The sequence below is a fragment of the Protopterus annectens genome, chromosome 9.part0, assembly GCF_019279795.1.
Source record: "Protopterus annectens isolate FY-2018-M chromosome 9.part0, PAN1.0, whole genome shotgun sequence".
Lineage (NCBI taxonomy): Eukaryota > Metazoa > Chordata > Ceratodontiformes > Protopteridae > Protopterus > Protopterus annectens.
In genome coordinates, this window is record NC_056743.1 from 677,801,906 (window position 1) to 677,822,668 (window position 20,763).

At 42.4% G+C, this 20,763-nt stretch overlaps 1 protein-coding gene across 1 annotated transcript in view; it reads right to left on the reverse strand.

Annotated features, from left to right (window-relative positions):
* The window catches only part of ABHD16A (abhydrolase domain containing 16A, phospholipase), a 527,648-nt gene that overhangs the window by 66,213 nt on the left and 440,672 nt on the right, over positions 1 to 20,763 (reverse strand). The window contains exons 16-17 of the mRNA XM_044083280.1: positions 12,303 to 12,365; positions 10,624 to 10,700 (exon numbers count right to left, since the gene is read on the reverse strand). Of these exons, the coding sequence (XP_043939215.1) occupies positions 10,624 to 10,700; positions 12,303 to 12,365 (140 nt within the window). The remainder of the gene's footprint in view (positions 1 to 10,623; positions 10,701 to 12,302; positions 12,366 to 20,763) is intronic.

Below are 20,763 nucleotides of genomic sequence, written 5' to 3' on the forward strand. Positions count from 1 at the left end.
CCTCTGCCTCTGGGGGAATCCTCACCACGTGCACTACGGAAAGGGCCTTGAGATTTTTTGTGCCATATCTTTCCACTCCTCTAGTTCCTGGAGAAAGAGTGCTGAGGTTTGGAAAAACGTAGGCCAATGGCAGACGAGGTTTTTCCATCCTGCTCACACCTGGCTAATGTGTCCTTCACCTTAGAACCGAACCGAGCAAACTGTTTGATAGGGGCGTTCAAGAAGGAAGATTTGAAGGAGTCCGCGAGGTCATAAATGCCCATCTAGGCATGACATCTCATAACTACACCTGCACCCACAGTTCTAGACACCCCTTCGCTTGCTTGGGACAGCAACCTCAAGGACGAGTTGGAGATAGACTCTAGGGTAGCAAGCTGGGAAGCAACTTTCTCACATGCCCAGTCCGAAACTTGACCCACGAGGGTTCCAGAGAGTTCAGAGATGAGATCTCTTTGGAGCCTTGTAAAATGTGCCAAGTAATTCAGAAACCTGACAGCAAAGGTCGCTGAAGCAAAAACCCGCTTCCCTAATCTGTCCACCGCCCAGGACTCTCTGTTGGGTGGATGGACAGCAGGACTTTCCTCTGCAAGGTCCTTTTTTGTGGCAGCCGTCACCACCATAGCATCTACTGGTAAGCCTCTAGAGCCTCTAGACCAATGGGGCTGTTCCTCTGGAGGGGAAAGTATCTTGTCTGGTCTCCGGGGAATGGCCTCAACGGTATCGGGGTTCTTCCACGCCCACTGCACGATGAGCTTGACTAACACATCGGGGGGGGGTCACCCAAGAAGTAGAGGGCCGAGAGCGGAAGGCCTGCAGAAATACGGATTCCTCCGAGAAAGGGTTGGAGGGCTTCCAGTCACCCCTCTGCCTAAAAATTTCCAGGATGTCTCCAAAGGAGACATAGTCAGGGAGTGACCATGTGGATCCTTCCCCATCGGTTACCTATCAAAACATCGAATGATCATAACATCTAAATTCAAAACATCAAGACCATAACATCTAAACCTTAAAACATCTAAAAGTCATAACATCGAATCTCAAAACATTGAAAACTACAAAGCAACTATAAATAACATCCCTGCACACTGTTTACTACTTTTCTGCAGGGGGACCCCCCCCACACCCCCTTACTTAAATATACAAACTCAGAGATCGCAGCACTACAGTGGGGTTAGGAAATTAACCTTTTTCCCCCACTGTAGTGCGATCTTGGAGTTGGTATATATAATTTACAGGGGGTGTGGGTGGTGGAGCCCCCCACTTGGGGGGGGTGCAGGGAGGCTTTCCCCCCTGCAGAAACGTAGTAAACAGTGTGCAGGGATTTTATTCATAGTTGCTTTGTAGTTTTCAGTGTTTTGAGATTCAATGTTATGACTTTTAGATGTTTTGAGGTTTAGATGTTATGGTCTTGATGTTTTCAGTTTAGATGTTATGATCATTCGATGTTTTGATAAGTAACCTCCCCATCATCGTAGTCCATATCCTCAGTGAGGGACTCCTCTGGGGAATCCTTGTGTTTCCTCTTACACATCCGTTTCCAAGGTGGTTCTTCAGTGGGAGCATCTGAAGAAGACTCAGAAAGGATATTACCCTGTACAGGGGTTTTCTGAGGCTTGTGCTCTCTGTGTCCTGGGGGGGGGGGTGGCCTGTGATAGCTGCATCTCAGGAGTGGGGGGAAGGTTCGACATAGGAGGAGCATTTCCCGAAGCAAGCACCCTCTCCATCACCCGGAAGGCAGGCCCGCCCGAAGAGGAATGGGAGCCCTGAACCAAGGAAGACAATCTCAGAACTGGGGACACGGCCCGCTCCCGGGGACAGAGCCTCAAGCAAAACCAGGGTGGAAGTTGCCCCCAGGTCCAAAGACGGAACCAATGAAATAACTGGAACCGTACCTGGAGCAGGGAGTTCCACCCCCCCAAGCATGAGATTGAGGAATGGGTGGTTCCGAAGAAACCGAAACCCAAAGGGGCCTCGGAGCCTCAGAGAAGGTCACTGTCGGCACTGAGGAGAGGAGTCCTCCTGCAGACGTCAAAGCTATGGGCCTTGGATCCGAAGGGTCCAAGGGAGGAGAATACGTGGGAGTCACAGGGGCAATGGACCCAAAACCCGGAGTGGGATGGGTTTTAGGAAAATTTGTAATCCCTCTAGCTGTCAGCAGCTGATCGAACAGGCGCACCACATCCAATTCAGATAGACTTCTGGTGGACCTTACAGACACTCCTGAGTGGGAGTCAGGTCGGTTCAAAAAGGGGCTAAAGGGTTGTCCTGAAAACAGATCCAAAGACAGGGAGTACTGGGTCCATGGTGTAGTAAAAGTCGGCACCGAGGATTCCAGTTTCGAAATAGGTAAAAGGGGAACTATTGGTGCCGAGAAGGGGCTCGGAGCTGAAGGAATAGCTGGAGTGGAGGTCATTATCAGCTCCGAAGAAGTGGTCGGTACCAATCTTGGAACAGAGATGGGAGAAGTTGGTGCTGATGTAATGGCAGGCAATAAGGCCGGAGCCGAAATCACAGTCAGAACTGTAACAGTCGGTGCAGAGGGTGGCACCGATGCTGAAGTCATCGCAATGTCTGTAGAGACCATTGGAGCGGTACTTGGAGCCGAGGTGGTCGGAACAGAGGAGGCGATCTTGTGCTCTATGGAAGACTTTTGGGCCTTGTGCTTATGAGGCTTGCCCTTATCACTGGCCGGTGAAGAAGGGTCAGAATGAGGACTTTTTTTGTCCTTAGATGGAGGGGTTGAGACCTCCGACGCAGAAACAGCCTCAGAAAAAGGAGAAGGAAGCAGGCCTTTCAAAATAAGTTTATTTCTTCTTTTATTCAGTGTCCACTGACTGAAACTGACACAAATCTGACAGGGAGGTTTCACAGAAGTGTGGAACCCCCAGACAATATACACATTCCTCATGCAGGTCGCTACTGGGGAGTTTACCATTGCAGGAAGTGCAATGCTTAAACCCCGAAGTCCCTTTCTTTTCAGCCATACTCAGAAAAAAACAATTCAACAATCCAAAAAGGGATAGAGAAGGAAAGCAAAAAGGAGAAAATACCAACAATGGTATTAAGAGTACCACAAGGGTAAAGAAGGGCATTACCAATAATGGTAAAAGGAAGATACCCGTGGGTAGAGCTGTTAAGGCAAGTAGGTATAGAAGAGTTTTAAGAGAAAAAGACATGTAAAATATTGAAAATTTTGAAAAATACAACACTTAGAGAGCTCGGTGAAACGCTGCTATATGGCTATGCGGCAAAATGAGATCTGAGGTAACTGGGAGAAGGGCATTGTGGGTAGCAGATTAGCTCGAGGGTTTTTGGTGTACGCGAGCTTGGTATTAGGCCGACTCAGTTCCGAGGGCTCGGAACCGAACCCATCAGTGACGAATAGGAAGAAGATTAACAACTTCAGATCATAGAATACTAGGCAAGCAATCACTGGGACCATAAGATACATAGCCATATACGCCTTAAGTAGACATACTTAAACTTTGTTGCCACCAAAGTCAAGTACTTAATACTGGGGGATAGTAAACTCTCCTACTGCAAATGTTTTACATCCAAAAAATTTTACAGGCGGGTGGGTAAGCTCCCTCTACATAACCCGGAACATTTGTTTTTACTCAGTAGTTATATTTTTACTGCTGGAGATCATTTAATCTCAAAAAACCCTTTTAAAACTATGTGACGCTGCCTCACCAAGACAGTCAAGCCCAGAAGACCAAACATCACTGGCAGGGCCTAACAAAAATATGACTCTAGGACCATAAGTCACTACACAGATTCTGTCTATGAAACCACAATAGGTTGTAGAAACTACCATCTACCGGATACACCATTTCTTAACTGCCCATACAGAAGCCTCCCATACTATCATGATAAAAAGACACACTGGCTATAGTATGGAAAGACAAGATCTTTTTCTAACGAGAAATAGCCAAAGGTCTCTCCTAAAGTGCTTTTATTTTGAAAAATTTACATTTTTGTTGGTCAAAAGTTAGCCCCTGGGCTAGATTACTTCCCAAAGGGCACAATAATGCATTTTTTTGGCATTTAGTTTCAGACCATGCTTTTGACACCACATATTTACTTGGGACATACCTTCCTGCAGGATGGCCAAGTCGTTTTGGGATTCAGTGACTGCTTCTAGCTTGCAGTCATCTGCAAACTTAGTCAGACCCCTTTGGTATGCCAGAACTGAAGTCCCAGCACAGAACTCTGGGGACTCCACTGGTGATTGGTCTCTCTGTGGAAATAACTTCCCCCATTTTGATTATCTGCATCCTACCTGTGAGCAAGTTGGTAATCCAGCAGGCGAATTGGTAATCCAGCGGGTGACATACGGGTTTATTCCCAGTTTATTTAGCTTTTCTACCATGCCTGAGTGGGGAATTGTGTCAAAAGCTTTGGCCAGCTTGAGGTATGCAGCATGTAACATTTTGCCCTCTTCCATTGCTTTGGTGGCTATTTCAAAAAAATCTACCAGGTTCAGTAAGCATGACCTGCCCTTGATGAATCCAAACTGACACAGGTCCGGTGTTTGGAGGTTCCCTACATCCTGACTAACTCCATGAGAAGTCTTTCCCATGGCTTTGCAGAAGAGGCTGATCAGACGTACGGGTCTATAACTACCTGGGTCTGTAGAAGGTTCTCTCTTATGCAGGGGAATGACTGTTGCTGTCTTCCATTTGCTTGGTACAAGACCTTTATTGAGGCTGAGACCGAACCATGCTATTAGGGGTGTGGCTAAACTATGCTTCATAGTATTTAAAGATGCATTCAGGGATACTGTCAGGATCCATCAATGAAGTATTTTTAGCTTCTGATAGCACTTTTAGGACTTGGTCTTGTGTTACACTTCGAGGGGAGCTAGTTTCAGGTATATCTTGAGAGACACGGGGGTAAAGTTTAAGCTAAATTTACCAGCCAGTAGGTTAGCTACATCTTCAGCCTTAGTGTGGATAACATCTCTCACAATCAACTCAGTGCATTGCTACACTGTGCTTTTGAGATTACAAACCTAGCTAAAAAAATGCCTTCTGACAGTCTTTGGCTTAGGTAGCTATTTTAGCATCAAACTTGGCTTTGGTGGATTTTAAGCTCATGAGAGGTTTGTTTCACTGACAAGGGTTCTTACATTCTGGTTCTTACATTCTGGGAACAACTCTTATGTTTGGTCAAAATTCTTTCCCTTTTATTATAAAACTTGTTCATATTATGGATCCACCATGTGGGTTTATTTCTGGGGCTTGCCCACCACTTGTTCCTATGGGGCACAGCTTCATCTACCCAGCTGCTTACATGTTGGTATAGTGTGGTGGTGTACATTTCTGTATTCAGTGGAGTTTATGGTGTTTGCTGGGGATATGATGCTTGCCAATGTATCACTTAGGAGAAAGGTACTTTGGGTGGAAGGGATTTCTGATTTCAGTTTTAATTTGAAGGAGACTGCTTTATGGTGAGACCTAGCAAGTGATGATATGGTGCAAGATGCTCCCATAATACTAAGGGCAAGATTCATAATGTTATTTCCCCTAGTGGGTACTCTGAATAATTGTTACAGGGTATTTGTATTGCCAAAGTCCAGGAATTTCTGTGATTGTACACTAGTGATGGTATAGGTTTCCAGTCTATAGCTGGATAGTTAGATTACTTAGGAAAATGGTACTGGGTTTAATAGTGGGTGATTCAAGTTCCGGAAGATAGGTGTTGTGGCTTTCTTTGTCATACAGGGAATTCTATAGCTATTTAATATATGACACGGGATCTTTTTCATGGTTATTTGGACATGAGGAAGCTCTAGTGCATCATGCTACTTTCCCAGCCTTGATGGAAGTCTCTCCTAAATGTAGACAGACATACCTCCACTTTTTTCCTGTCCTGCACAGTAGCTGGTCTAAATGTGTGGAAGGTATTATAACATCATGTCAGTATGTCTATTTTCAATTTACCCATGCACAAAACTATAAATACCTTTACCATAAGCACTGCTTCATATATGGTGATGATATACTGATCACGGTTGATTATTCTTCCTTATTTTTCATTAAGGAAAAGTAAAAAAACAGCTTGAACGTCTAAACATTCACACTACGAACATGAAAAACTGGAAGAAATCAAACCTGGCATCTTGGAATGTGACATTTAATGCCAGTAAAATTGTTTTCTGTTGTACAATCTTTATGTGCTATAAAAACATTGCCTGAAACCACTAAACTGTCAGATTTAGAATGCATGAATCATCTGGCTTACAGCCAACATCTTGAACTCATTACATTAAAACAAAACCGGCAATAAATGTTTTGCTTCACACTGTGACATATGAAAACTTAACCAACACCACAAATGTCTCGCTCTCCCTCTTGCTGAGCACACAACCTGAAGGTCATTCTAGTATAAACAGCACACAAGCTGAAAGCTGCAACTGTAATGTAACATAGTGCCTACACAGGAATACTTTACAGAACAATCCTGCAGATAGAAATGTCAGTTTACAGTCAGTGGAAAAAGTCTTTTTTTGAGCTTCTTAACATTATGTCTGGATTTAGTAGACTATTATACACAGGATTCACCTGGAATTACCAAACACAATCACACAACACAACTTTTCTTGTGAACTGATTTAGTCTGGAATCATGCATCCTCTGAGACACTATAAACGCAGTACAGACACTCAGTCTCTTCTCTTCTCTCTCTCTCTCACACAGAGACAACTCTGAACAACAAAGACTATGTGATGAACTCAGACATGCTACTGCTTTAAGGCTTTTAACCATATACTTACCAGTTAAGACTCTGCTGAATTAAAGTTAAACTTCAAAATTTTCTTGCCACAGTATGTCACTGTTCTTGGCAAGATAATTTATATATGCTCAACTTTGCATTGCAAAAAAATAAACTTTGAAGCAAAGTCTTGCCTTACCAATGCCTGTTCATGTAACAGTTAAAATTAGTATTTGCATTTCTTTTCTGCATATTCCAGCCACTCACATGGCACAGATTTTTTCAATGAATGCTATACAAGACTAATGTTGCCATTAATATTTTCTAAGACTGAAAAGCCTTAATTTACTGTCTTTTAACTCAAGGGAAAGGCTTAACCTAGTTAACTTCTGGCATGCAATGCAATTAAAAAAAATAAGTAAAATGTGGTCTTAGTTTATCTATCAGGAAAACTGACTAAAATGAAGGTAGTAGGGAAGACTTCAGAGTTGCCTACTGCTTTATACAAACTTTCATGAAGAAAGGTCCAGCTGTCTTAGCCTTACCTTCCTACTGCCTCTCCAGTAGAATTTCCAGATGTAGGCTAATTGTCAAATCAATATCATTCCCACTTGCCAATGCTATCGTCCCCTCATCTGTCAGCAGTGTAAAATTTTCAAGCAGATGAGATAACACGGTAGATTTTTTTTTTAAAAAGGATCAATGGCAAGAAATGCACAACGGTATCCTTTAGGAAGACCGCTATCCCTGGTAACTACCATATTGATAATATACCCTAAAAAGTACACACATTAGTCAGGGATCTGGGAGCACAAGCAGACAGCAACTTGGCCTTTGACCATCAAGTCTCTATGGTGGTAAGGAAATTATTGTAGGTCGAGCAACTTATAAGGGAGGTATGGTATTTAGGTCCAAGGATGTCACTGTTCTGCTGTACTTTGCCCTCATCTGACCAAACACGGAGTACAATGCCGCCTTTGGTATGTACTTGACCAGGCATATGCAACAACTGGCGTGTCCAGCACAGGTTCCTCACAAAACGAATAAAGGGCAGAAATATGTCCTACAAGGACCACCTCAAAGCCCTGTCCTTGCACTCTGTATTCTACTGGTTGCTGAGAGATGATCTATGCCTGACCTACAAATCAGCTTCTCATCCCACTCTGATGGACCAAACTGCATATTTTCGAAGCAAACAGCATCAGAATTACCTGATCTACATACCTAAACCTTGCCTTCAATGTAACTGGGACATTCTGGAGGGAAAGGCATGCTTCTAAGAGGCTACCCCTTCTCTGGAACAGGCTTCCCATTCATGTCAAGCAAAGCCCTTCCCTAATATAATTCAACCGTAACTTGGACCAGTGAATGGAGAATTGGAAATTTACGCCCAATATGGCACTTATGTCTCTAATAGTTAGAGACACCCTCTAAATACTTGACCACATACTCAAGTCTACATATGCCCCATAAAACAGTTACAAAGTATCAACCTGCGAGATGCATGTAGGAAACCCCCCCCCCCCCACAAGGTCATTAGCCTAGTAATCACCCACGAACCTATAAAATTGGCTGGCTGTGCCAATGTAAAATGTCTAATAACTGCATGTTTCACAAGACGTTCACAGAGACATAAATCAAGTCACAACAAGAAGCTTTACTGGACAAGAATAGTTGTGACAACCACTCAGTTTCTAAAGCAAATCAAAACATGGCAAACTATTAAGACTAACAAATACATAAATAAAAGCATTCTAAACTTAGGCGATACCCTTCTGGGATATTTTTATTAGCCCCTAAGATGGCATGTGCTGTACGTCAGGAGGGAAAAGAGGAATTTGTTTTAATGGATGTGGGATAATTCCCTAGAATGGAGGAATTTCTTCCCATTACCATTAGTAACCTTGCTGAATCAGCCTCAGAACCCATTTGTCTGAAACAATCTGCTGCCAAAGACAGCAACAGACATTCATACTTTCTGGAAGATATGTGACAGCCAGGGTGGGGGTAAGGTCCTTTATATAGCCACTCTGCTTTACTTGACTGTCCTTTGTTTTCTTTTGGGGGATGCTTTCTTTTTTGAACCTCCTTGCCAATGTTTATTTAAATGCCTGTATTTTGATGAGACTGTTTATTTTGTTTATTGCCAAAAGTGGATGAGAGTGCAGAAAACCTCTTGGAAAATTTGGAGAAGAGCTAAAAAATCTGACAAATTTCCCTGTATCACTTTACCTCTCCCATCACACCTTTTGATGAACTCTGAAGCAGAAGGTCCAAAAACTAAATCTTTATCTAAAGGACAGGAGGTTCTGAGAACACAATGCAAACCTCCAACAGTACCACTGGTTGCAATATCCTACAGTTACACACATTCTTTAAACAATGACGAGTGACATGAGAAGAAACGGAACCACAAAAAGCAGATTTTTCCTCACAGTAGGGAACTGCATATAAAACAATTAAAATAAATTTTGACATACAAGCCTGAACATTAAAAATTAAAAAAAAAAATAAAAGCTGCAGAAGCACAAACTTTTCCCCAAACTTATAAATTATTTTACCATCCTTGTCAGAAACGAAAGGATTAGAATTAACAAAATGTTTGGCAGCACCTGGATTGACTAAATCTACAGCTGCTGTGTCAGGTTTTGGAGGAAAACCACAGGCTGTGACAAACACATCTCCAATGACGACAGCACCAGGGGAATGTATGGATTAATGAAATCTTGCATTTCATAATTATTCTGCAAAATGAAATGAAAAATATTCCATTTAAGGAATGCAAGGAATGATTGCAGCAACCCCCCCCCCCCTTCACTGATGGACAAAATATCAACAAAGTTCTATAGCAATACAATCCTATTTAGGTGTGGGTATGATGAGATTTACTCATGCCCCATCTGGTTTGACAACAAAGGTGAAGACCAAAGGAACCTAATTTACAAGTCATGCACAAGTAATCTACCATAAGCCAGACCTAACCTTAATAAAAACTGCAAGGAAAACCCAGATAAGCTACAGTTTTCAAGGTGTGATTCCTTAAACCTCCTGTAGTGAAGGCCCATGGGATATATGCAAATGACCCCTTCAGGACAGCAAGTATTTCAGCTACAGGGCCTCTGAATGTTCATGATTTTTTTTTTTTGTATGTCTTTATGGTTATGTTTAAGTCAAAAAAGCCAACCCCCTCTAGCAACTGATATGCATGTTTTGATCTTTTTATCGAACTAATCAGCACAGCATAAATGGACAGTATGACTATACTTCAGAAACACGGAGTCTTTAAACTCAGCTGATGCCCATAAATACTAAGGTGCTGGCAAAATATCCAAACCAAAGGGTAAAAAGAAAACGCACAAGGAAAACCAGACAAGCTAGAGTTTTCACTGTGGTATCTTAAACCTCCTGTAGTGGATGCACATGGCTTATATGCAAATGACCCTAAAAGAATTAACAGTATGCACTGTTGAAAATTTTTATTACTTAAAATACACCAGAGACTCTTGCAGAGTAGAGAGTTTTCTTCCACATGAAAAAATAGTGCACAGTCATAAAGGAATCTAAAACAAAGTATATGTTTTTCTTTCTAGGTGCTTCTCTTCCTGAATAACTTGAACCTGGTGGTGGGAAACTGCCAGAGTCACCAAGGTGACAGACATCCAGAGGAGTTTTCAATCAGGAAGATGCCAGGGAGTTATTCTCATTGCAAGAATACTTTTGGCAGCACTATTTCAATTGACTCCCTAAAACTCTGCCCAGGCTGTGAGGCCTACCTGCATCATTACAGCCACTACAAGTTGGGAGTCCTGATAAGCTAGAAACCTGACACCAAGATAAGCTTCTGAAACTGGGCAGGAGGGTATCACTATAAACCAGTTTAATGAAAGAAAAATGCCAGACTGTTACCTTCTTCAATGGCACTGATAGCTTCCAGCCACTCACGGACTGCCCTCACACCTTCTTCAGACATTACTTTTGGATACCTGCCAACAATGAGAAAACCAGTATATTAGAGAACTGCAACTAACATCTTTCTAATGACTACCGTATGTGGTTCTCTGATGGCACTCGCAGAACATTAACTGTCATGCAGTGTACATTCAGTACCCACTGTCCCTACTAAGTATTCGCATGTTTCTGCTATGACAAATTACTTCAAATCTTGATGAAATGGCAAGGCAACACTAACATGCTAACATTTTCTGATAAAACTTGATATGATGGTTTTATACCTCATTTGTAACCGTAAATACCACATCCATAAACTTCTTCACGCCAGATCTCTTATACACCACGTAATGACGCTCATTTACACCTACACAGCCTTTCTGGCATATTTCCATTTGACAACTTTAGCTCCTTACAGGTGCCTGGAGTGGGCTTTCTTAACCAAGTAAATTACTAATTAATAAGTAAAGTGAAAGGGCAGGGTGTGAGAAAGAAAATAACGAAGACTATCTAGGATGCACTGCAATGAGGGTCATCAAACCCTGATTGCCAACTACTATGCATATTTTCATACTTGCATTCAAATTTTCATAAGTAAGCTAAACAACTACTGAGGGGCATACTGAGAAATGTCATGGTGGTAGAAAGAAAAAAAAACACCATCACTATCCACATATGATGAGCTACACTGGACATATTGCTAGTTGGTGGCTAGTCATTATAAAGATATGCAATATTTCCATATTTACACTAACAATGCCAAAACCAAGTAGCATACTAACTACTGCAAGGCATCAACTAACCTTAAACGATGCTGAAGGAAATTGTCAATATTTATGTTGCATTTTGCAAGGCTTAAGAGTGTTATTTATATTGTTAAATATGTGAACAGGCATACTGTTCATGTTTTTAGAAAGTTCTTCAAAAAGCAAGCACCCAGGAAAGACTTGTCATTATATTGAAGCCCAAACTTGCCTGGAAATTGCTGTTGATACTGTATACCTATGCTGATAAGAAAAGAAAAGAGGTTTGTGAATAATGTTTGAATTTTCCTCCCCATTTTATCACTGTTTTGATTTAAAGACTTGGAATGTGTTGAATGTAATCAATGTACAGTTTTTAGTGAACATAACCACTGTCTATATTTTAACAGTATTTGCTACAGAAGGAACAGAAGGGTCAGCTGAAATTACCACTATAAACCAAAATGTTCAAATAGATCACTACTGCAAAACCACAACCCTACCACCACCACCCTTTTTATTTCATTCCTCTGTTGTTTCTGTCATGGTCATTGTGCATTCCCCCCTGTTCTTGTCCCTTTTTTTCCTATTTGGACCTTGTCTTGTTTAATTTTACAGCCTCCCATTTTGGTTAGAGACAGCAAAGTTCTGAATTCTGGACCTGCATGTCTGCTTTTATATCAACATGCTCTCAAACATACAATTGCTTAGTTTATACTTTTTAACTTGACTTTTCTAGAAAATCCTCTGGAGTCCAAGTATTTAGTCCGTAAGAGATGCGACTTTCCACATCTACAAGGTATGAATAAGGTAACTGGCACTCAAATAGCTTAAAATGAAACATTTCTTCAAAACAGTAAATCTGTCTAAGACTACAACTTTGTCGATACAGACCTGTACTGAAGAAGGCGCAGTAAAAGATCATTCCCTCTGTTGGACATGATGTCTTCAGGGCCACTGAGATAAAACAGAAACACATTAGTGAGACTTACATTTGTGATCATCTTCTTCTTTCGGCTTTTTCCCGGTTAGGGGTCGCCACAGCGGATCAACTGTCCGCTCATGATTGGCAGTGGAGTTTTACAGTGTCGAGTTGCCAGCCCGACACCCAACCTTCCACAGAAGGCACACACGCACTCATGCCTAGGGCCACTTTAGAGTGTCCAATCCACCTACAGCATGTCTGGCACACAAATCTACTTTAAGCAGACAAACACAGTCATAACATACAGATCACCTTTAATCCACGCAGCCTCTCACTTTCTCTACCAACTATACATAATACCATCTTGTTTCATATCACCTAATTTTTAAAAATATTCCTCCATGTTTGTCTCATGTACACATTAAACTCATGAACCTGTGCTACTGGCAAGTTCTGAATATTTGTTATTAGAGAATACATGTGATATCTTGCAAAGGTATGGAATCTGAGCAATGCTAAGCACACCTAAGCTAATATTGACAATAATATATATTGTAGTCTCAGGCAAAAGGACCATGAGTGGGCAGTCTATAACTACATATGTAACAAAAATGCCAAATGGACACATGGTACTAACAGTTGTAAGATCAATCAAATGCAGTTCACTATACTGTGTACAGCACAGCAGCAATGAAACAAATTAAAGATCAACAAATTGGGAAGTGAAGGTAATGTACAACACCAAGATACAAACCTTAATGCGATGCAGTAGTGAGCAGTAACAAATGGCATAAAAGTATGGTGAAACAGGCACAAAACATCAATTTGTAAAACTAAAAACCAAAGGTCTGGAGAGGCTAAGGCTGGGCAAACTGCTTGTGCTGGGGTTGGAGGGTTCACTCTAAAATGCTGATAGAAAACCAAAACGCTCTTTAAGAACTTCTTTAACTCATACAGAGCGTGGCAATTATTAATTATATCAGTAAAGGACTAGATCTAATTAGTTCGGACACTTTACAATACATTTTGTAGCCCTGTATGCTTTGGTTATACTTGAAAATGGCCCACTAATATATCTAACCAGGTCCCAAACAAATAAGATGATGATGGATGAGAAGGCTAGTTTGGGACTGCAGGAAAATACAGTTGTATAAATAAGTTTATCGTAACGGTAGATGTTCAAATAGATAACTGTTGTGGTAGTCTAACGCTAAGTGGGACTTAGCCTACCAAGGATCGGACGTATGGACAGTATACAAAAACTTTATAGCACGTTCCAATCACACTATATGTCCAAGGATATGCTGGTATAAAAGCAGAAGTACAGTCTCCAAACCTTACAGCTTTGTTGATTTTAACCAAAAAGGAAGGCAGTAAAATGAAACTAATAAGACCAAGGTCCAAATCTCATTATTTATGTGCTAGGAGAAAGGAGGACAGGGACAAGGGGAGCCCCACAATGTGCACGATACAGGAGCAATAGAATAATAAAATGAGAAAGGGTGTAGTGGAACAGTTGTGATACTGCAACAGTGAACTAGTCAAACATCTACGGCTACAGTACGTTTAGATACACAATTGTTCTATTTGCATCATTAGATCACTAATGCAGTAGCCTACAGCTATACAGGATGATTAGTAATGGGTATTGGCTCCACCGTAAGCCTTGTGTTTTCAGTTGTTTGGGTACTGGCTGCACGTGAGCCTTGTGTGTGTGTTCAGTTGTTTGGGTACTGGCTGCACGTGAGCCTTGTGTGTTTTCAGCTATATAGGATAATTGTCAAAGCCTTGATAGCCAGGGAGGAGGAAAAGGATTTGGATTCTAGGAGCCTCTGGAGAACAGACCTAGCAAAAATACTGCCTTGACCCTAGAGAATGAGTCAAACTCAGAATGCTTAGTAAAAGTGTGACTAAGTAGCTGCCTCTAAAAGAGTTCAAAAAGTCTATTCCTTTCCAAAATGCCCTAGAAGTAGCCACAGCTCTAGTAAAGAAGCTTTCAATCTCTGGGGGAGGGACTTTCTACGGTGAGAACAAAAATACATGGAATAGGATAACCATTTAGAAATTGTATTTTTTGACAATGGTTATACTTTGTTTTTTTATTTCCATCAAATTAAATGAAGAACTGATCTAAAGCTCTGAAGTCTTTTGTTCTGTCAATGTAATACAGGAGTTGCTGAAGGACATCCAGAGTATGTAGTATTCTTTCTCCCATTTTTTTTTTTTTGTTTGTTTCAGGAAAGAACATGGAGGGTGAGATTAATGTATTGATTTAAAGTAAACTTTGAGATCACACTGGACATCAGGAATGGTTAGTTCTTAAAGTTACTTTGTCTCTATGAATTATGAGAAAGTATTGGACCACCTCAGAACTTGCAAATCACATATTCGCTTAGTTGAAAAGGAGCAGTGAGTAAAACAGTTTTCTATGTCAAAAGTATCAAGTCAGCCTGAAAAGCTTATTCAAAGTGTAGAAGAGAGTTTTTCTAAGACAAAGTTTAGATCCCAAGGAGGAGTCACCTGTTTTTGAAGTGGACTAATACATAGCAACACAATCAAACATTGCTTCATCTAGAAAATGGAAGAAAGAGGGAGCTAAATGCAGACAAGCCAAAATAACAGAGATTAATTTTAATATGAGAAGAAATGCCTGAAATTGAGCAATTCACAAAGACACTGGGGAAACAGCGGAACTACGCTGCCAGGGATGGGTCCTGGTTCTTCTTGTAGCACCAACTAGAAAATCTCTTTCATATAGCTAAACCAGATTTTTTAATGTCTGGTCTTCTATCTTCCTTTAATAAAGGAAAGTTGTGTAAAATCTTAACATAACCATAGATGTCCTTCTCTTACATGTTCCAGTATTCTACATGTGGGTTTACCCTTCTTCCTTTCCAGTTCGTCCAGCCAGGATTCCAAAGTTTTTCAGTCCCTCTAGGTGCATCAGACGTCTGACATGGCAGCAGGAACATGGACCATAAAAGTGACGTCTGCACGCACCAAGCAGTCCTATAAGAGCATAGCCTGTCCAGTATCACTCAGGAGAGCAAGTGCAACCTGACAAGAGGGGAAGGAATACTGGAACATGGAAGAGAAAGACATCTATGGTTATGGTAAGATTGTACAAAACTTTCCTATGTCCTTCTATTCCAATGTTGCAGTATTTTACATGTGGGGGAGTGCCAAAGCTCACTGAGGATTGGGTGGTAGTCTGGAAAAGGTTTCCAGGAACCAATGTAGGATAGCCCTGGCAAAACCAGCCCTGGCTTTTGACATATGGTCCAGCTTGTAATGCTTGGTAAAGGTGTGCACAGAGGACCAGGCAGCTGCTTCAAGTATGGAGTTGGTGACTAGCCCCTTAAAGGCGGCTCCAGAAGAGGTCATTGCTCTGGTGGATTGTGCTTTTACATTGCCCTGCAAGGTTTTCCCATGGTTTATGTAGCAGAATGAAATAGCTCTGGATATCCAGGCCAAAATGGTTTGTTTGGTCACTGCTTTCCCCAGAGCTCTGGAATGGAAGGAGATGAACAGTTGGTCTGATTTCCTAATGGACTTGGTTTTACGTAGATAAAACCTACGTTGTCTGTGGACATCTAGGGAATGAAGTACTCTCTCACTATCTCCCTGTGGATTGGGGAAAAAGGTGGGCAGGTGAATGGCCTGGTTCAAGGATAGGTCATTCACTACTTTGGGCGTGAAAGACGGGTTTAGTCCAGAGAGTAACCCTGTCAAGGTGAAAGACTAGGGCTTGTAGCTCTGACACCCTTCTGGCTGAAGTCAGAGCTACCAGTAAGAGAGTTTTTCCATGTGCAAAATTTTAGGGAGGCTCTGTCTGCAAGCTCAAAGGGAGCTAAAGTGAGTTTTTTGACTACACAGTTAAGGTCCTAAGGGGGAGGGGCGGTTTTCTGGGGGAGGTTCTCAAATGCAGTACCCCTTTGAGGAAAAGTTTAGTGGGAAGTGTGGATGCAAGGGGTGGATCCAGAGGCAAACAGGCAGAAATAGCAGACAAGTGTGCTTTTAAAGATGAAAAGGTCAGTTCACACAGGTAAGACAGGACAAGAGGGAGGTCACTTTCCAGCAGATCCAACTGTCTTCTGCGACACCAAATAAAAAACCTTTCCCATTTCAAGAGATAAGATTTTCTTGCGTTAGGTTTCCTGGCCTCCTGCAGGACATTGAGCACGTCCTCATTGTACAGGTGTCTGAAGGGAATCAGAATCCTATCAACCACAGGGTGAGGCGCAGGGATTGCCACTGTGGGTGTATCCGAGTTTCCTTGTGCTGTGTGAACAGGTCCACTGAGGGGGGTAACTTGTGGTGACTGCTCTTGGACAGATGAAGGAGAAGGGGTAACCAGTGCGGTCTTGGCCAGTAGGGAGTCAGCAGCAAGATTTTAGTTGTGTCCTGCTGAATCTTCAGCAGCACCATTTGAATCAAGGGGAAGGGGGGGGGCATAAAAAAATGTTCCCTTCAGAACATTGAGAAACCATCTTTTGCCAGTGCCTTGGAGTCTGGTGTCCTGGTGAAGTAGCCAGGAAGTTGCCTGTTTATGGAGGAAGCAAGGAGGTCTATTTGAGGTATACCCCACTTGTGGACCAGATTCAGGAAAACATCTCTGTGAAGTATCCATTCGTGTTTTTTGAGATAGTCCTGCTTAGATAATCTGCCTGTGAATTGTGCAGGGAGGTTATTTAGGCTGCCTGTAGGGTAATTCTCCATGGGATGGCTAGTTTCCACACCTGCAGAGCTAGTCTGTTTAGGAGGTATGACTTCGTCCCTCCCTGTTTGTTGAGGTACCACAGGGACTGTGGTCTTGTCCGTGAATATCTTGAGAGGGCCCTGCTCTACGAAGGCTTGTAGAGTAAAGGAGGATTGCTCTCATCTCTCTGACGTTTATGTGCTCTAGTTTGTGTATGCCTGTCCACAAACCTTGCACTTTTCTGAGTCCTGCAGTTGCTCCCCATTCCAGATCTGAAGCATTTGTAAGCATAACTGGGTGGGTGAGGGGGTTTGTAGAGGAAGGCCTGGGTTCCTGGCCACCTGAGCCAACCACCAGTGGATTTCCTGTTTTAAGCAGGGAAGGAGGAGAAAGTACAGTTTTGTACCTACCATAAATGTAGATGTTAGAGTGTTCACCCTGCTGCAGTCATCACACTAGGGTTATCCTGCCGTCAGGCGGTCCTGCAGTCGGCCCAAATTCCAAAGTCTTGGTCTGGCGTCGGTTGCCGTCGCTTCCTCCCAGACGTCAGTGCGCCAGGGGTATATAAGAGGCATCCTACGCCATTTTCTTCAGTTTTTCTTGCCCCAGATGTCAGGTGCCCCCAATAGGTAGGCAAAAAAAAAAATATATATATATATCTATAACTATATATATATATATATATATATATATATATATATAGCTATATAAAAATAAAACAAAACCCTTAGGCACTAGCAAATACACCACAGAGGTAGTATAAGATAGAGTGGTAGAGATAAGTTCAGCTAGTTCAGAGGGGATGGAGGGAGGGTAACCTGGACTGCAGCAGGGTGAACACTCAAACATCTACATTTATGGTAGGTACAAAACTGTACTATGTTCATTGTGTTACCCTGCTGCAGTCATCACACTTGGGTTGAATCCCAAAGCTAAGGATGGGAGGTGAAGTCAGACAGGGTTAGAAGAAGCTAGTAAGCCCTGCAAAACCGCAGTGGCAAAACCAGCTCTAGTCTTAGAGTATAGAGATAAGTGATAGTGTTTGGTGAAGGTGTGCACTGAACTCCGTAGCAGCTTCCAGAATATCCTTGGTTGGCACTCCCCTGAGAAAGGCTGCTGATGTAGCTGTAGCCCTGGTGGAGTGGGACCTAATGTTAGCAGGTACTGGTTTCCCATGATGTGTGTAACAGAAACGTATGCAATGCCCTATCCATTTTGAAATGGTCTGTTTTGAGATAGCTTTTCCCTGTGATCCTGTAGCATAGGCTACAAAAAAAAGCTGGTCAGTTTTTCTGAAAGCCTTAGTTTTATCCAAGTAGTAACGTAATTGCCTGTGAATGTCCAAAGAGTGCAGGAGTCTTTCTCCTTTGTTCTGGGGATTTGGGAAGAAGGTGGACAAGTGAATGGTTTGGTTTAGGGCCACACGGGATACCACCTTTGGCATAAAGGAAGGATTTGTTCAGAGAGAGACTCTGTCTTGATGAAAAATGATGAAAGGTTCCACTGCCATTAGTGCCTGTAGCTCTGAGACTCTTCTAGCTGAGGTTATTGCTAGTAGTAGGGCAATTTTCCAGGAAAGAAATTTTAAATCAGCAGAAAAAGCTGGTTCAAAGGGCGGTAGTGTAAGCTTTTCCAGAACAAAGTTGAGATCCCAAGTAGGTGTTGGAGCTCTCCTTGGCGGTAATAAGTTCTTAGCCCCTCTGAGGAACTGTCTCAGGAGTGGATGCGAGAATAAAGGAGGATCCATGCTGTATTGAGCTGAAATTGCTGAGGCGTGGATCTTAATAGATGAAAAGGAATGTCCTTTGTGTAACATCTCAGTTAAATATTGTAGAATCTGAGGGATGTTTGGATCACGGGGGTTTAGGCCTTTAGCCTGGTTCCAGGCGCAAAATCTTTTCCATTTGTCTGAATAGGTTTTCCTGGTGCTGGGTCTCCTGGCCTCCAGAATGACATCCATAACAGCTTTGGATAAAGGTGCAGCCAGGTTTAAAGTCTTGAGCTGGCTGTGTAGAATCTGATGATGTCGCTGGGTGAGCAGGTGAGGAATTTGTGGCAAAATCCATGGTGGGCCGTGGGCCATGTTCCTTAAAATTGGGTACCAATGCTGGCGTGGCCAGTCTGGTGCAACGAGTATCATTTGTGGTCTCTCTAATCAGACTTTCAGCAGTACCTTTGCTAGAAGAGGTAGTGGAGGGAAGGCATACACTGTTAATGTTTTCCAACTGAATAAGAGGGCGTCCACTTTCCAAGCTAGTGGAAGGAAGGTCCTTGTGCAAAATTTTTGAAGTTGGTGGTTGTGGGGGCTTGCAAACAGATCTATGTCTGGGCGTCCCCATTTTTGAGCTATCATTGCAAATACTTGTGTATCTAGTTTCCATTCGTGTGGATCCATGATGTTTCTGCTTAGGTCGTCTGCCAATGTGTTTTTCTGTCCTGGCAGGAATTGTGCTTGTAATTGAACCTGGTAAGACAGTGTAGTGTTCCACAAGGTCATTGCTTGCCTGCATAGAGGGTAGGAATGTGTGCCCCCTTGCTTATGTACCACATGACTGTGGTATTGTCCGTCTTTATTAGTAGTTGTCCTGGGTGTAGAAGGTCCTTGAAAGCTGTTAGGGCATTCTGTACTGCTAGCATTTCTTTTTGATTGATATGCAGATGCCTCTGTTCTGTAGTCCATTTGCCCTGAATGGACTGCCCTGCCATGTGTGCTCCACAGGCATAGTCCGATGCATCTGTTGTCATAGTTTGCCTGGCTGCGGGTAAGGTGACATGCCTGTGCCCACCATAGAAACTCCTGTTGAAGGCAGGGAATGAGTGGTATTCATTGTTTCCAAGCTGTGGCTGTGCTGAGTCCATACACTTTTCAGGTACCATTGTAATTTCCTCATATGCAGTTTTGCAAATGGTATTAGTAGTATGCAAGATGCCATGAATCCCAAAGCCTGCAGAATTTTTCTTGCAGGGAGTTGGGTCTTTGTTGCCATTATTTTGAAATATTGAAACAGCTGTCGTTGCTTGTCTGGCATGAGATAAGCCATCTGGGCCGTTGTATTCAAGCTGGCACCCAGGAATATTATGTTTTGTGAGGGCACTAGTTTTGATTTCTTTTCGTTTACTGTGTACCCTAGGCAACTTAGAAGGTGTTTGACAAATGCCAGATGCTTTAAAAGAATGTCTTTGCTTTCTGCTTGAATAAGGTAGTCGTCCAGGTATGGGTATATTTGAATTCCTCTTTGTCTGCAGTATGCAATTACTGGTGCCAGGCATTTTGTGAAGACCCTGGGCGCAGTAGATAAGCCAAAGGGCAGTGCAGAGAATTGTTAATGATTTGAACCTGCAATGAAGCGGAGGTATCGTCTGCAATTTTGTCTGATAGGGACATGCAGGAATGCCTCCTTGAGGTCCAAACTGGCTAGCCAAGCATTCTTGCCCAGCATGGGAAGAAGCTGCTGTAGTGTTAGCATCTTGAATTTTGGTACTTGGAGATAGGTGTTCAGAATTGAAAGATCCAGAATGGGTCTTCATGCTTTGTCCTTTCTTGGGACTAGGAAGAGTCTAGAGTAAAATCCTTGTCCTTGCTCCTGTGTAGGTACCTGTTGAATGGCTCTCATGTTCATGAGAGCTGTAACTTGTTTTTGTGCCTCTGCCCATTGATTTGGTGGCAGATTTGGCATTCCTTTGTTCCTTGGTAAGGTATGAAAGTGGAGTCTGTATCCTAGAGAGACAAT